Genomic DNA, 15,169 nt, shown 5'->3' with positions numbered 1-15,169 from the left:
CTGTGCAGATGGCTGGAATGCAAGAGGCTTGCTGGGGCCCACCAGAGCTGGATGGGGCTGGGGAGGGGGCAGGCACAGAGGGTTGCCTTGCACTGCACTCAGCATGGGCCCAGGAACCCCCTGCCAGTAAAGGAGAACTGGGGCTGTCCTGGTGGAGGGGGGGGAAGGGCTGTGCAGGCACAGCCTGCCCAGCTCTGCCCCTCCCCAGAAGCCACCTAGGGGGGCCTGGACACAAGTGAGGGCAAAGGGGTGCAGGAGACAAGGCAGGGAGCTGTGAAGTCCCCTGCTACAGCTGCCTTGGCTGAGGGCACCCAGACTTCTGCAGCACAAAGGAGACAAGACTGACACCAAAACCTTTCCACACCCTTTATTGGTTTTCACTCTGCGGCATTTGTGGCACTGGCCTAGCCCCAGGGGCACCTCTAGGCAGGGGAGAGATGGCCAGGGTGGGCTCTTGGGGCACAGCAGGCAGTTGGCAAGCAGCAGAGACCAGGTGAGCCAGGCAAAGGCCATACCCAGCCCCTGGGCAGGGGAGGTGAGTGCAGGTGCACAACTGGGGCAGGACTAGACATCAAAGCCCCTTGCCCTGCCCCCTCATCTCCTGCTCGTGCACGCACGCACACACCCAGAGAGAGTGAGCAAGCATGCACCCCTCCCCCACAGCAAACTGAGTGCCATAGGGGCAGAGGGAAGTAGAAAGCAAAGCAGCCCTGCCCCCCTGGTAGGCAGCCAGCTCCCCAGCAGGAGAAAAGGGGGCATGGTGCTACCAGTGGGAAAGGGCCCCAAGCTTCAGCAGCACTGAGCCCAGGACAAGGCAGAGGGGGCACAGCCCCACCTGGGCTGTGGAAGATGTCAGCCACAGCTGGGTCTGGGGCACTGGTAAAAGAAGGACAGTTGGGGGTGGGGGCCCCCCTGAACTCAGTCCCATGTCCTCAGTGCCAGGAGTCTGGGCAGGACAGGCCCTGCAGAGCATAGGGCCTGCACATTGTGGGGCAGATGGAGAAAGAGGGCCTGAAGCTGGCCGGGCCAGAGCAATCCCCCCACCTCCCCCACCCCGGGAGTAGGCACAGGCACAGCCACCGCTCAGCTCCATGGCAGCCTGGGACACTCCAGCAGGCCCCTCAGAGCAGCTGGCGTGCTCGGGAGGCACGCAGGAAGGGGGGGCCAGCATCCCAGCGCAGGGGCCCACCCCAGATGCACTTGAGGCCTGACTTGGAGCAGCGGTATAACCAGGGGCAGCAGTGGCGCTGGTCAGCACAGCAGGAGCCCTGTGGAGAAATGGGAGGTGTGTTAATGCAGGGGGGAGCAGGGCAGAGTCCCCAGCCTGCCCCTCAGCTCCCCTGTCAGGGCCTCAGCCTGCAGCGAGCCACCTCCCATCCCTGGGGAGGTCCCAGGAGCTGCATGGCTCTGTGCTGCTCAGGAAGGCACCCCATCACTCACCCAGTGGTAAGGGCAGCAAGCCCAGGTGCCTGCGGGGGCCTTGCAGCACGTCTGGTGGGTGTGGCAGTAGTGCTGTGCATCGCAGGCCACATCGTTGGGCTCAGGGCTGGCAGGCAGCAGGGAGGCAGGGGGGCTCAGAGCCACGGGTAGCCCCTGCCCCATCTCCTGCTTCTCACAGCTCTGAGTGGCCAGGTTGCAGGTGTAGCCCCATGGGCAGCAGTGCTGGTGATCCTCACAGCACACAGCCTGCAGGGAGAGGAGTGAGTGAGCACTCCAGAGCCAGGAGAGAACTCAGGAGTCCTGGCTCCCATGTTCTCTAAGCCTTAGAAACATCTTTCTTCATGCCCAGAGGGCACAATGAGATGATCTTGAGCGCCCCAGGGATCAGGTGTGGGGGGATCAGGGGTGCCTTCAGCTCCAGGAGATGGGCACCACAGACCCCCGCCGCTGCTTACATTCGGCAGATGGCAGCAGGCCCAGGCAGCCGTCTGGCTCTTGCAGCAGGTCTGCCCTTCCTCACAGCTCACAGTCTGGTTGCACATCACGCCTCGGCTCTGGGGTGCACTAGCCACAAGGGCCGGCATCTTGGCCACCCAGGGCATGGAGAGCAGCCCCTGCTGGCAGCTGCCCCCAGCCGGGTCACATGTGTAGCCCTTGGGGCAGCAATGGATGTGGTCCTGGCAGCACACAGCCTGTGGGGCAGAGGGGAGATTCAGCATGTGTGTCAATGCCAGACACCATCCCGGGCACCTCTCCACCCCTGACAATAGCCCACCTACCCCATCCATGGGGCTGCTCTGCTCTTCTAGAGTGAGGAGCCCCAGGCCTGCGTTCTAAGGGCCGCTGGGACAGGAGGATGCAGTACGGTGAGTGGGGAGACAAGTGGTTGGAGCAGGTTCCCTCTGTGCAGCACCCAGCCACTCCCCAAAACATACTGGCTGGCTGGCTCCCACCCTCAGCAGGACACACCACACAGCCGTGCTTCCACCCACCTCCACCAGGGGGCAGCAGCCCCAGGCTCCCATCTCCAGCCGGCAGCAGGTGCTGCCATCAGGGCAGCTGGTCCGCTCGTCACAGCGCACGTCCCGGCCCCTGGGGGGCGCTCTCACACGCACCGGGGTCTTCTCCAGCCAAGGCACAGACAGCAGCCCCTGCTGGCAGCTGCCCCTGGCCAGGTCGCAGGTGTAGCCCTTGGGGCAGCAATGGACATGGTCCTGGCAGCACACAGCCTGTGAGGTGGAGGAGAGGACTCAGCATGTACGGCACCCCCACTACCAGCTCCATTGCTGGGGGCCCTCAGCCCTGAACCACAGCCCTGGGGTCTGCCAGCCCACTCCATGCCCTTCCCATCCCAGCCTACAGTGGGCCCCAGGCATCAGGAGCTGCCCCCTCCCCCCCACAGGTTGGCCTTTGCAGAGGAGCCCCAGCCCTGCTCTGCATTTGAGGGGCCACTGGGCTACGTTCCCAATCAGCCACCTGCACCACACTGCACCGCCCCACCGCGGCCCAGTGGTGCCCCCTTGTGCCCAAGGACCTGCCGCGGCCTGGGAGGGAGCACCCCTCCCCCACTCCAACCTGCTGCATCTGGGGGCGGGGTGGCCCTACCCAGTCCAAGCCTGAACCTCCTGCAGCACCCCTCCCCCCACCAGGACCTACAGGGGTTGGGAGAGGGGCACCTGAGTTGCCACGCCAGCCCTGGAGCTGCTGGGCCTAGAACCGTGAAGCAGCCCCCTGCACCCAACCCCCCCCGCCTCAGTGCCTGAATCTGAACCCTGTCGCAGTCGAGCCTCTCATTCCAGGCCCCACCCCAGAGGCCTCACCCCCTGGCCCCATGCTCCCAGCCACTGCACCCCCTGCCCCACCCCAGAGCCCTCACCCCTGGCCACACCCTCCCAGCCACAATCGCTGCACCTGAGCCCCCTGCCCCACCCCAGAGCGCTCACCCCGACTGCTGCACCCAAACCCTCTGTCCCACCCAGAGCCCCCTCCCACACTCTGAACATAATTCCTGTGGTGGGGTAGAGAGGTTATGTGCACCAACATGGAGGTGATGTGTCGCATGATGACAAAGTTCATTTTGGGGAGAGGGGGGCCACAGGGAAGCAGAGAGAACCAGCTGCTGTCTGCGGTCCCACCCACCTCTACCAGGGGGCAGCAGCCCCAGGCTCCCATCTCCAGCCGGCAGCAGGTGCTGCCATCGGGGCAGCTGGTCCGCTCGTCACAGCGCACGTCCCGGCCCCTGGGGGGTGCTTCCTCATGCGCCGGGGTCTTCTCCAGCCAGGGCACAGACAGCAGCCCCTGCTGGCAGCTGCCCCTGGCCAGGTCACAGGTGTAGCCCTTCGGGCAGCAATGGACATGGTCCTGGCAGCACACAGCCTGTGAGGTGGAGGAGAGGACTCAGCATGTACGGCACCCCCACTACCAGCTCCATTGCTGGGGGCCCTCAGCCCTGAACCACAGCCCTGGGGTCTGCCAGCCCACTCCATGCCCTTCCCATCCCAGCCTACAGTGGGCCCCAGGCATCAGGAGCTGCCCCCTCCCCCCCACAGGTTGGCCTTTGCAGAGGAGCCCCAGCCCTGCTCTGCATTTGAGGGGCCACTGGGCTACGTTCCCAATCAGCCACCTGCACCACACTGCACCGCCCCACCGTGGCCCAGTGGTGCCCCCTTGTGCCCAAGGACCTGCCGCGGCCTGGGAGGGAGCACCCCTCCCCCACTCCAACCTGCTGCAGCTGGGGGCGGGGTGGCCCTACCCAGTCCAAGCCTGAACCTCCTGCAGCACACCTGCCCCCACCCAGAACTGCAGGGGCTGGGGGAGGGGCACCTGTGCTGCCACACCAGCCCTGGAGCTGCTGGGCCCATAACCCTGAAGCAGCCCCCTGCACCCAACACACCCCCTCAGTGCCTGGATCTCAACCCTGTCTCAGTCCTGAGCCCCTCATTCCAGGCCCCACTCCAGAGCCCTCACCCCCTGGCCCCACCCTCCCAGCCGCAGCCACTGCACCCCCTGCCCCACCCCAGATCCCTCACCCCAGCCACCGCACCCGAACCCTCTGTCCCACCCCAGAGCCCTCACCCTTGGCTGCTGCACCCGAACCCTCTGTCCCACCCTCTGAACAAAATTCCTGTGGCGGAGTGGAGAGGTTATGTGCACCAACATGGAGGTGATATATCGCATGCCCTCTCCGTTGCATACTGGCCCACATGACAAAGTTCATTTTGGAGAGGGCCCCGCCCCCCCAAGGGAAGCAGAGAGAACCAGCTGCCATCTGTGGTCCTACCCACCTCTACCAGGGGGCAGCAGCCCCAGGCTCCCATCTCCAGCCGGCAGCAGGTGCTGCCATCGGGGCAGCTGGTCTGCTCGTCACAGCGCACATCCTGGCCCCTGGGGGGCGCTCTCACACGCACTGGGGTCTTCTCCAGCCAGGGCACAGACAGCAGCCCCTGCTGGCAGCTGCCCCTGGCCAGGTCACAGGTGTAGCCCTTGGGGCAGCAATGGACTTGGTCCTGGCAGCACACGGCCTGCGGGGACGGAAAGTGACAGAAACAGCGCCTGGCTGGAACCCAGAGGATGGGGGGGGGGCAGCCAGAATGGGGATGGGGCCAGGGCTGCAGGAGATAGGGGTATGTTTGGACAGAAAACAGCAGGGGCAGCTGGCCAGCCCTGGGGGAAAATGGATGCTGGGGGAAGAAGGGCAGAGCAACTTGCCAGCCGTAACGGGGGGTGGGGCAGGGTTGTGGGAGGGGGCTCATATCAACAGGAGGGGCCATCAGGTCTGGGTGGCGCAGGGGGAGGTGAGTTCCAGGCAGGGTCCCGGCCCTCCCCATTGTGGGATTCTGCAACACCTGGTGGAAGGCTAACACTGCCATGGAGCTCCCCGCCACACATACCTCTTCCAGGGGGCAGCAGCCCCAGGCCCTTGTCTCCAGCTGGCAGCACATGTGGCCGTTGGGGCAGCGGGTCTGCTCATCACAGAGCACATCTTGAGCTAGGGAGCAAGACCCAGTGGTTGGAGACAGGCCCCTCCTCTGGGCTGCCCCAGGACAGGGCCCAGCAGGGCACATGGCCTAGGGCAGCTTTGGGCAGCACCCACCCCACTGCTAGCAAGCAGAGGCCCCAGGAGGACCCTGGAGCCATTCCCAGAGCAGGGCTGGAAGGCCCCGCTCAGAGGGTAGCAGCCAGGTCATGCCCTGTGCCCTCACCTGGGCATGCCACTCCAGCAATCACTGCAGAAGCAGTGCCAGCTGGGGGAGGGGGGACGGAGCTGGCACTGCTGACCCAAGGCAGGCGGGTGCCGGAACCAGGCTGTAGGCAGGTGCTGAGTCCCAGACCTGTGACACTGCCAGCCACCCCCTCACCCACATGCCTACCCTCCTACCTGTGGTGGAGGCGGCTGGGAGCCAGGTGAGAGGCTGCATCTGGCCCAGCACTGAGGTGCATTTCCCGTGCAACAGGTCACAGGTGGTGCCCTGCAGGCAGCAGTGCAAGCGGTCGCTGCAGCACACAGCCTGCCATGTGAGGAGAGCATGTGTCCATTACACCCAGGGCAGTCCGGACCCCAAGGCAGGCTATGGGTGTAACCAGGGCAAAGAGGAGGGGCCTGCAGCCAGGAACAGACTGGCAATGGCCCCAGGTCACAGCCATTACTACATCCCGTAATATGGGCATTCCCAATTCTGAAATGGAGCCACTTCTGGGCCAGAGTGCAACACCGGGTGGGAACTGCCAACTGCATCTCAGGAACCGTGCCATACCCAGAGCAGGCCTGTGGGAACCTGGTACCCGCTTGGCCTGGGGCAAGGTATGAGCTGGCCACCCACCAAGACTCATGGCAGAGGACCAGGCGCCCAATTCTGTGCAGTGTAGCGCCTGCCTGGGCCTGTTCCTGCCACCAGCACACGCCTCCCAGCATGCTCCCCTCCCTGACCTGCCTCTCCTCCACAAGGCTGGCACATGGCCGCCTGGAAGCCAGGGAGCTAGGTTTAAACCGCGCAGGGCCACAGAAGGCCAGATTGGGTTTTGCCGCCCCTCTGTGCCATGGAGCGGGCATCACTGTGAAATGGGCGGGTGCAGTGGGGCACAGACAGCCCAAGGCCCACCCCTCTGCCCAAGGAGGCAGCACAGAGGGCCCTTGTAACACAGTTCAGATCCTGCCCTGCCCACCCCAGCTTGCTCACGTTCTGCAGGGGACAGCAGCCATACTGGATGGTGGGCAGCTGGCAGCAGGTGGTGCCATCTGGACAGGCTGACTCATGGTCGGGGCAGGTGATCGTTCCAAGCGAGACTGGAGGGAATGGAGGTCACAGGGTCACAGAACAAACCTCTCCCTCCACCCTGGTACATGCACTCCATAGCCCTCTGGGCAGGCTGGACAACTCCTCCTGCCATGGGGGCAGTGGGTGATCCCCTGGCCCCCAGCCTCAGCAGCTGTGTGAAGATGAGTGGGATACGGGTAACTGTTCTAACGAATGCACACAGCACACCCACCACTGCAATGCAGCCACCTCTGGGGGCTGACCAGGCTGCTAACAGTGCGCAGAGAGGGAAGCAGTCCCTGGCTATATGACACATGCCCGGGACCATCTTGGCTGTACCAGAAGCCCTTTAAGGGGTCTCTTCCCAGAGAGAGGGGTGCATGGGGCAGCCCTGTGGTTTAGGTGCAAGGGCAATGCCCACAACACAGCAACCCTTGGACAAGGGGGAGTGGAGCCTACACCCCGGGACCAACCCCCACTGCCCAGCCATGCCGTACCTGGCACCCCTAGCCATGGCACTCGCCTCCGGGCTGGCACCTTGATGCCCAGGGGCTGGTCCCCAGCAGCTGAGAGGCAGCGGGCATGTGCCAGGTCACACGTAGTGGCGTGAGGGCAGCAGTGCACCTTGTCTGCGCAGCAGGCAGCCTGCCAGAGACATGGGCATGGCAGTGCAGAGAGGGGAGCCAGCCTCCCCAGCTCCCCTCAACACCCCCCAGCTCCGAACCAATCCTGACTATGACCCCCCCCACCCCAGTCCTGGCCCCATTCCCCTCATCTCATCCTCACCCCCTTCCACTGTCCCCCATCTTGGCTCCACCCCTAGTCCTCCCACATCCCAGCCCTGCCCCCCCCCAGTCTACCCACAGCCCCTGGTACCTCTGGCATGGGACAGCACCCCCAGGCACCAGTAGGCATCATGCAGCAGGTGGACTCATTGGGACACTCCAGCTGGCCATCAGGGCACTGGACAGCACCTGCTGCTGGGAGAGCTGCCGAGCACAGCCGGCACCTGGACTCAGCAAGGGAAGCCAGAGCACTCCACTCACAAGTCAGCACTGCCAACCCCAGCAGGGCCAGACCTCCGGGGGTCTGGGTAGGAGACCCCTCCAGCTCTGCCCTCCTGTGCTATGGGAAAGCTGCAGATCTGCCCCACAGCCTACAGCTGGAGGACTAGAAGCCAAGCCTCTATATCCAAGTTGGGCGGGGTGGGAAACAGAACACAGAGGGGAGGCCCTGGACTGGTCCCCTCCCCCCTCACCTGGGAGCACCATGCAGGATTCACCATCAGTGCTGCAGTGGGACCCACGGAGGCAGCAGTGGAGCTGGGGGGATTGCGGGTGGGCGGGGGGCAGACTGCCCCGGGGGGGCGGGCACAGAAAAGGACCTGGGGGGGTGCAGGGGGGGGTCCCAGGATGGAGCACAGGAGGCCACAGACATGGTACAGGGGGGTGCAGAAGGAGGCCCCAGACCACCCCAGGGGTCACACTGGTCCCCTCCCTCCTTACCTGGAAGCACCACGCAGGATTCACCATCAGTGCTGCAGTGAGAACCACGGGGACAGCAGTGGTGCCTGGTGGCACAAGCAATGGCCTGAGAAAGAGAGGAAAGGCCCCTGGGTGCCCAGCCAAGCCACGGGTGGGGTCTCAACCATGTTACCACAGCACAGGCACCAGGGGCTGGGAGCGTTGGGAATGCACCTAGGGCAGACGGACACCGGCACCTCGGACATTCTCTTCCACACAGAAGCACAAGGAGGGGATGGACCTCAGCGGCAGCAGGCAGGGAACGGAGCCCAGAAGCCCCCAGTTCTGAGCACTGGAGAATGCTCCTACTCCCAAGCCAGGCCAGCCCAGCCTGGCCTTGCCTTCTGTGCAGGAGGCAGGAGATGCAGCTTCCCAGGGAAGAACACCCAGCCCTGGGCCACATAGGAGCTCAGAACCAAGGAGAGCCACAGACATGCCCTATGCTGCAGCCAGTAACATCAGGCACTGTATCCCCCAGACCCTCCACTCCCACCTGGGCCAGCCAGCCCCATGGCCTGTCTCCAGCAGGAAGATATGGGCTAGGGCGGCCCCCAGGAAGGTCTCATCCTGACCAGAGACAGGCTCCCCCACAAAGGAGGAGGTGCAAGCACCTGTCTGTGCCAGATGCAATGGTGCCAACTCAGCATGCTGGAGAGGCTCAGCGGTGTCCTGTAGCATGGAGTTCCGAAGGGTAGCAAGCGCCATCAACCCCAAGAGAGACCCCTCCTCCCTACCCTGCCCATGGGAGGGCATGGACCTGCCCAGCAGCCAGCCAGGAAACCCTTGGAGAAGAAGAGCCCCCATGGCCCATGGGCACAGCTGGACAGCAGACCCATGGAGCCCCACTCCCAGCGAGCACTTACCTCTGTCCAGGGGCAGCAGCTGAAAGAGTCAGCCAAGGTGCGCAGACAGCTGTACCCCAGGGGGCACTGCCTGCCATCGGGGCACGGCATCCCGCCGGGTGCAGCCAGGCTGCTGGCCTGGACCATGGGCAAGGAGTGCAGGAAGCCCTGCTGGAGGCAGAGGGGGTAGGGGCTGCAGTGTAGGGAGCATGACAGCCCCCTGAAAGCAGAGCAGGGGGCTGAGATGAAGCTGGGGGGCAGCTGGACTAAACTGCCTTGGGCAGGCCCTGGAATCCCCCAGTCACAGCCTGGCAGGGCTGCTCTCCACTACAGGCCCCAGTGCCAACAGAAGGGCAGGTCCCTACTCTTGGCTGGCCCAGCTCTGCCATGGGGGCCTGCAGTGGGGAGGGGACCCCTGAGCTTCACAAGTTCCTCCATCACTAGAGGAAGGTGGAGCCCTGGGTCTAGCCCAGCTTGGGAGGGGGGCAGCCCCCTGGCCCTGGGCCCCACTCACTGCTCACTCCTGCTGGAGGGCCCAGGCTGCAGCAGGAGCACAAGGGGCCTGGCTCGTTGGGGGTGAGGGGAGGGCCCAGCACCCAGCAGGGGACGGCTAACTGCAGCTTCCCCAGTGCTGGGCGGGGCATGAGCCAAGCAGGCAGTAAATCACAGCCAAGTTCTGCAACACAGCTTCCGCAGGGGATGTGGGTTGTGACAACTCTGCTCCCCCGGACACACGGCCTTTGCAGCTCCCCTCCCCACCCCCCCCCCGAGATGAGCTGACGCAGCCACAGAAACCGCTCAGGACAGGCAGCTCCCGCCAGAGCTCCAACAAGCTCGTTCCATGTGGGCCACGCTGCGAGCAAGATCAGCCGCTGCACCCCTGGGAACCGATCCACAATGGTCCCATTCCCCCCCCACCCCCCACCCCCAACACCTGCTCCTGCAGCAGAGAGCCCAGCAGGACTTTGGGGAGCACCCACCAGGGGGCAGGGAGAGCACATACTAGGCAAGGACCTTCTCCCTGGCTTTGGCTGGGGACGCTTACCTCAGACGGGGGGCAGCAGGTGTAGCCACCCCCTTGGGGCTCCCGGCAACAGACGTCCAGCCCCTGGCACAGCCGCCCATCAGGGCAGCGCAGGGAGATCACTGTTCCAGTCAGCACCAGCCACACTGGCACGAGAGCCAACATCTTTGGGCACAGCACCTGCAAGAGAGCAGTCAGCTGCTCCGCCCCCATGGCTTCTGGGCCACTGGCTGTGGGTCAAGGCAAGGCCCAGCCACAGCAGGACCCAGTTTCTGCTTCCCCCGCACTGTGCAACTGGGGATAAGTGGAATCAGCCCCTCCCCCCCAACCTCAACATCCTCATCTGTAATATGGGGGTAAGGACTTACCTTTGCCTTACTGCACAAAGGCCCCCAACTAACACAGCAGGCCCCTTCCCTAGCCCTGGCCTGCTCCTAGCCCCACCAGCTGACCTCCAGCGTCCCTCCTGAATCACAGCTCCCCACGCCCATCCCATGGCATTTGGCCTCGCCAGGAAAGCCGTTTTCCTCTGCGGAGAGCCATTGGTGCGAGGCTGGCCAGGCCCTGATATGCAGCCTCCTCCCCTTGCTGCTGGGACCTATCCACCAGGGAGGGATCAAAGACCAAATCCACCCCCAGTGCAAAGAGCAGGTGATAAGAACTTCCCTGGAGCACTCCAGCCAGATCAACACCCCACCCCGCCCTGCCCCACAGTTCCAGTAGGAGCTGGCAAGCCAGGTGGAAGCACCAGCCATGTATCTGGGTGCAGCACCTGGGCCTGTCAGAGGTGTGTCAGCGAGAGCTGTGAGGACTAGTGGTTAGAGCACTGGGCTAGGCGCAAGGCCTCCAGGGCCCTATTTCAGCTCTGCTAACCCTCCCACCCTGCTGTGAGCTCACCAAGGCCTAGGGCCATGACTCCAGCCAGGGCTTGGACACCAGGGGCCAGCCACACTCCTGCCAGCTGCAGGTGACTGGAGGGTGACCCAGGCCCACTGCCACTTTGCCCTGGGTCCTGCTGGGATGGCTTGCCCCTGTCACCAGGGCAGCCCAGCCAGGGAAGTGAGGATTCCACAGAGACGGGCATCTTGGGAGGTGCTGAGAGGGCACAGGGGAAGGGGGCATCTGGGGGGCACTGAGGGCCCACTCCCCTTCTTGCAACAAAGGGCTCCAGCCGCCCCCTCCCCCCACAGCTCAGGGCCCCCAGGCTCTCCTCAGAGGGCCCCAACTTCCACCCGAGCAGGGGTCACCTGCCTGCCTCCACAGGGGCCACTCAGCTGGGAGGTGTGCCCACCCTCGGGCCGCTGGTGGCCTCCACTTCCTGCGCTCTAACCACCAGCTGCCACCCTCAGCCGCAGATCCCCGATAGCATCACCAGGTGGGGCAGCCCTCTCTATGGCGCAGCCACGCTACAGCCCTCCCACTGCTGCCACCGAGACAGCTCTGTGCCTGTATCCAACCTCCTGCTCCCCACAGGGCAGCCACCCCTTCCTAGTACTAGGCTCACCACAACAAGATGCACCTGGTTCAGCACAGCCCAAGAGCCTGTGCCCCTCACCAAGTACCAGCATCGCTGGGAGTCAGACTCTCCACTTAACTGGCCAGGCCTGGGCAGCCTGGTTCAGGCCCCCTGCCTCCACCCCAGCATTCTTGTCAGTGTGCGGCAGAGGCAGCTCACAGCTGGACAGGCAATAGGTACTTGTGGGTGAGCAGCTGCCACTGGGACACCCCCCAGCCCAGGTGTCGATGGGGTTAACTAACCCCCCTCACCCCTCTTCATCTGCCACATTATCACACTGCCTGTGTGCACCACTCTGGAGGCTTTTCACAGCCATTCTCACCCACACAGCAAACTGCAGCAGCCAGCCAACAAAAAGGAGCTCATCTCACACCAGGGGAAACAGAGGCACAGAGGGCGCTAAGGTCAGGCAGGTAGTGGCAAAGTTGGGAACTGAACCATCAGTCCCTCCATCAGCCCCCTAGACAACAGGGGCTTGGTAAAGGGCAGCAAAGAGGGTCTGGCTCCAAGCAAGGTCCATAACCCCACACCAGGAGCGGGGCATGCACCAAACCGCAGATCTATGCGGTCCTCAAGACTCTGCCCACAGCACAGCTCCCAGGAGCGCTCGATGGAAGGAAGCCACCCCCACACCAAGCTAGGGGGCTCAGGCTCCCTGTCTCCCACTGCCAGCCCAAAAAGTGACTGGCTGGGTAACTGAGGCATGTCCCCCTCCCAGGCCTCAGTTTCCCCATCTGCTGGGGAATAACGCCTCCCTGAGGGCAGGGCTCGATCCCCAGCTGTGGAGAGCTGTGTGTCTCGGCACACACACGCCTGAAGTGCCTGCCCAGGCTCACATGATGCTCACATGCAAGCAAGGGACCTGCTTCTCCCACTCCCAGCCCCACAGGCTTTCTGCGCCCACCACCATGTGCCCTCCTAGGTTGTGCAAAGCTGTCCCGTAACCCCAGCTGCCCCTGGTGCACTCCCAGCGAAGCAGCACAGAGCTGTGGTCACAGCTCAGGGTGGGAGCCCCAGACTGGTGTGTGCGTGTGTGCAACTAAAATCTTCGCAAGCGCCCTGGAGCTGGGACTGGAGGCAGGTGTCTGCATAAGTTCCTCTAACTTCACTCACATGACTCAGTGTGCATCTGATTTCTACATGATATGAAGAAAACAAGAGCCTGTGACAGGGGAGGGGAAACCAGCTAGGAAAGCAAAACTAGGAAGATGGACGTCAGAGATTCATGCAAATCCCAGGGTCCCCAATGCACCGCCCTTTCAGGGCCCTCTGCTTGGGAAAAGCTGCCACATAGGGGAGTGTATGGGGATACAGCTGCACCCTGATAGAACCAGCCTGGCTTCATCTGGCAGCATAGACAGAACCTAGCTGTCCCACTGCAACCCTGACATGGGCTGGGTTTGGACAAGCAGGGACAGCTGCCCCCCAGGCATGTCACTCGCCACTTGGCTGAGTGACAACGTCCACACCCCTGGGCACAAGACAGAGCCCAGCTGGCTGGGCTGCCCTCAGAGGGCTCTACATGGGGCCAGCCCACCCCCAGGCAGGACCACTGCCCAGAAGGGCAATGCCTGACGCAAAGCAGAAGTGACAAAGAAATGAAACTGCAGCACCAGACCACAGCACAGCTTCACAGGAATCTGCCTGGCTCTTTCCAGGGCCAGCCCCCCACAGCCTGTCTATGCCCTGGCAGCAAGATAAGCCCACAGCCACCAAGCAGGAAAGGGAACTGGGGAGGCTTCACTGCCCAGCGGGTGTGACTGCACCAAGAGAGAGCTGATACATTAGCTAAGGCACTCGTGTGGCAATGAGATCCAGCTGAGCCACAGGCCCACACAGAGCACACTAGCCCCACGCCAGCTCACAGTGGACGGCCCATGGCTCCCAGCCCTGGTTGCCCATCTGGGATACACCTTGGGCAAACTCAGCCCCCATATTGAGGCAAACAGTGCCAGGGACAGGCCAGTTTCAGCAGCATGCCCACTAAGGGAGTGGCCATTTCATGTCATCTCTACCAGCCAGCATCTGCCTGGGACAGGGGACACCAGGCAGGTCCCTCATCTCTTGCACATCACACTGGGATGTGACTCACACCTGCAGGAGCCACTAGAGGAGCAGACCACCTATGTCTGTGCAGCACCACCTTCTAAGCCACACAAACCTGGGGAAGGACAGCACCCAACACTGCTACAGACAGGAAAACTGAGGCACAGAGCCAGCCTGGCTTGCCAAGCTGATGTGGCAGCTCAGGGGCAGAGCCAGGGACAAAACTCAGGGCCAAGCAGCAGCAAGAGGAAGTGCTGGCCTAGCTGGGCAGCTGACCACCAGCACCTCCCTGTTGGCAAGGGAGAATGTCACTGCAGGACCCATGCAAGGCCTCACTATCCCTGGCTAGTGCACCCAGACTTGCTCAGCTCTGGTGTCAATTGCACGGAACCCAACCAGCCCCAGAACCCAGGCTCGACCCACCCAGAGCAGCAGCTAACATGCCAACCAACCCATCCTCCCACAGCGCAAAGCAGTCGGCACCAGGAAGACAGACTGACCCAGCCTAGCCCAAGGGTAAAGGGGACCCAGCAGGGTGCAGAGCTGGGACTCAACAGGCACCCCTGCCGGGGTGACAAGGGACCCGATCCCCTCCCCTGGAGAACAGGGCTGGGGGAGGGGAGACGCTGCCATGCCCACAGGCACTCCTCCCCGGCGCTTCACCAGCAGAAGTCTCAGGCTGCCGGCTCCCCCCACCCCAGCCCGAGGTACTGCGGGCCGGCCCCGGACACAACCACGCGGGTACCCCCGACTCAATACCCCACAGCCCCCCACCCACGAGGCCGGGGACTAGGACAGCAGGTCACTCAACATAAGCAGCACCTCCCCCAGAGCCCAGCAGCCCCCTTTCCCCCGGACGCCCCAGCCCCCTGCACCGCCCCACGCCGGCAGTCCCCCGACGCCTCAGCCCGACAACCCCCTCTCCCCCGATCCCCTTCCCCCACCACACCTGAGGCCACACCGCCTGACACCAGCCCGGCAGCTCCCGACCGGCTGCAGCGCAAAGATACTCCAGTCACTAGCCCAGCCCACTGCTCCTGATTGGTCAGGGGGCGTGGCCTGCCTCGCTCGCATTGGTTGCTGCGCTCAGATACGGTGGGACGTGCTGGTGAACCTGCCCTTCCCTCGCGGTAGTCCCCGGCAGGTCAGGTGACAAGCGTATCACATGACCGAGACTAGCGGATCGTAAACTCATAGGGACAAGTGTCAGGGAAATAGCCTTGTTAGTCTGTGTCTTCGAGAACAACAAGAAGTCCTGTGGCACCTTATAGACTAATAGATATTTTGGAGTATAAGGTTTCGCGGGCAAAGACCCACTTCATCAGATGCGTGAGACATGCATCTGATGAAGCGGGTCTTTGCCCAGGAAAGCTTATGTTCCAAAATATCTGTTAGTCTATAAAATGCCACAGGACTTCTTGTTGTTCCAGAATAATAGGGCTGGAAGGGACCTCAGCAGGTCATCCAGTCCAGCCCTCTGCTCCAAGCAGGATCAACCCCCCACTGCCTCATCCCAACCAGGA

The 15,169-nt window shown here is 63.4% G+C and overlaps 1 protein-coding gene across 3 annotated transcripts; it reads right to left on the bottom strand.

Moving 5' to 3' along the window:
• Nucleotides 1-351: 351 nt before the first annotated feature.
• On the bottom strand, nt 352-14,671 carry GRN (granulin precursor). Of its 3 annotated transcripts, none has more exons than XM_074979218.1 (15): nt 14,596-14,671; nt 10,106-10,264; nt 9,082-9,231; nt 8,201-8,285; nt 7,572-7,684; nt 7,193-7,340; nt 6,618-6,724; nt 5,819-5,948; nt 5,331-5,428; nt 4,725-4,961; nt 3,580-3,816; nt 2,433-2,669; nt 1,896-2,132; nt 1,441-1,686; nt 352-1,268 (listed from the first exon to the last, which is right to left on the bottom strand). In XM_074979218.1, the coding sequence occupies exons 2-15, from the start codon at nt 10,247-10,249 to the stop codon at nt 1,122-1,124; spliced, it is 2,316 nt and encodes a 771-aa protein (XP_074835319.1). In that variant the 5' UTR covers nt 10,250-10,264; nt 14,596-14,671; the 3' UTR covers nt 352-1,121. The 3 variants fall into 3 exon arrangements, with proteins under 3 accessions (XP_074835319.1, XP_074835320.1, XP_074835321.1); XM_074979219.1 differs by having other exon boundaries at nt 9,082-9,228; XM_074979220.1 differs by lacking the exon at nt 9,082-9,231.
• Nucleotides 14,672-15,169: the final 498 nt, after the last annotated feature.

Source organism: Carettochelys insculpta, chromosome 28 (genome assembly GCF_033958435.1).
Source record: "Carettochelys insculpta isolate YL-2023 chromosome 28, ASM3395843v1, whole genome shotgun sequence".
NCBI classification, from domain to species: domain Eukaryota; kingdom Metazoa; phylum Chordata; order Testudines; family Carettochelyidae; genus Carettochelys; species Carettochelys insculpta.
This window is presented reverse-complemented; position numbering and strand designations above follow the sequence as displayed.

Excerpts from the sequence above, each read along its gene's own strand:
- GRN (XM_074979218.1), bottom strand. The coding sequence starts at position 10,249 with ATGTTGGCTCTCGTGCCAGTGTGGCTGGTGCTGACTGGAACAGTGATC. Across the intron at positions 9,232-10,105 it reads CCTGCTGCCCCCCGTCTGAG|CAGGGCTTCCTGCACTCCTT; the intron begins GTAAGCGTCCCC and ends CTCTGCCTCCAG. Across the intron at positions 6,725-7,192 it reads GCCATGGCTAGGGGTGCCAG|TCTCGCTTGGAACGATCACC; the intron begins GTACGGCATGGC and ends CATTCCCTCCAG.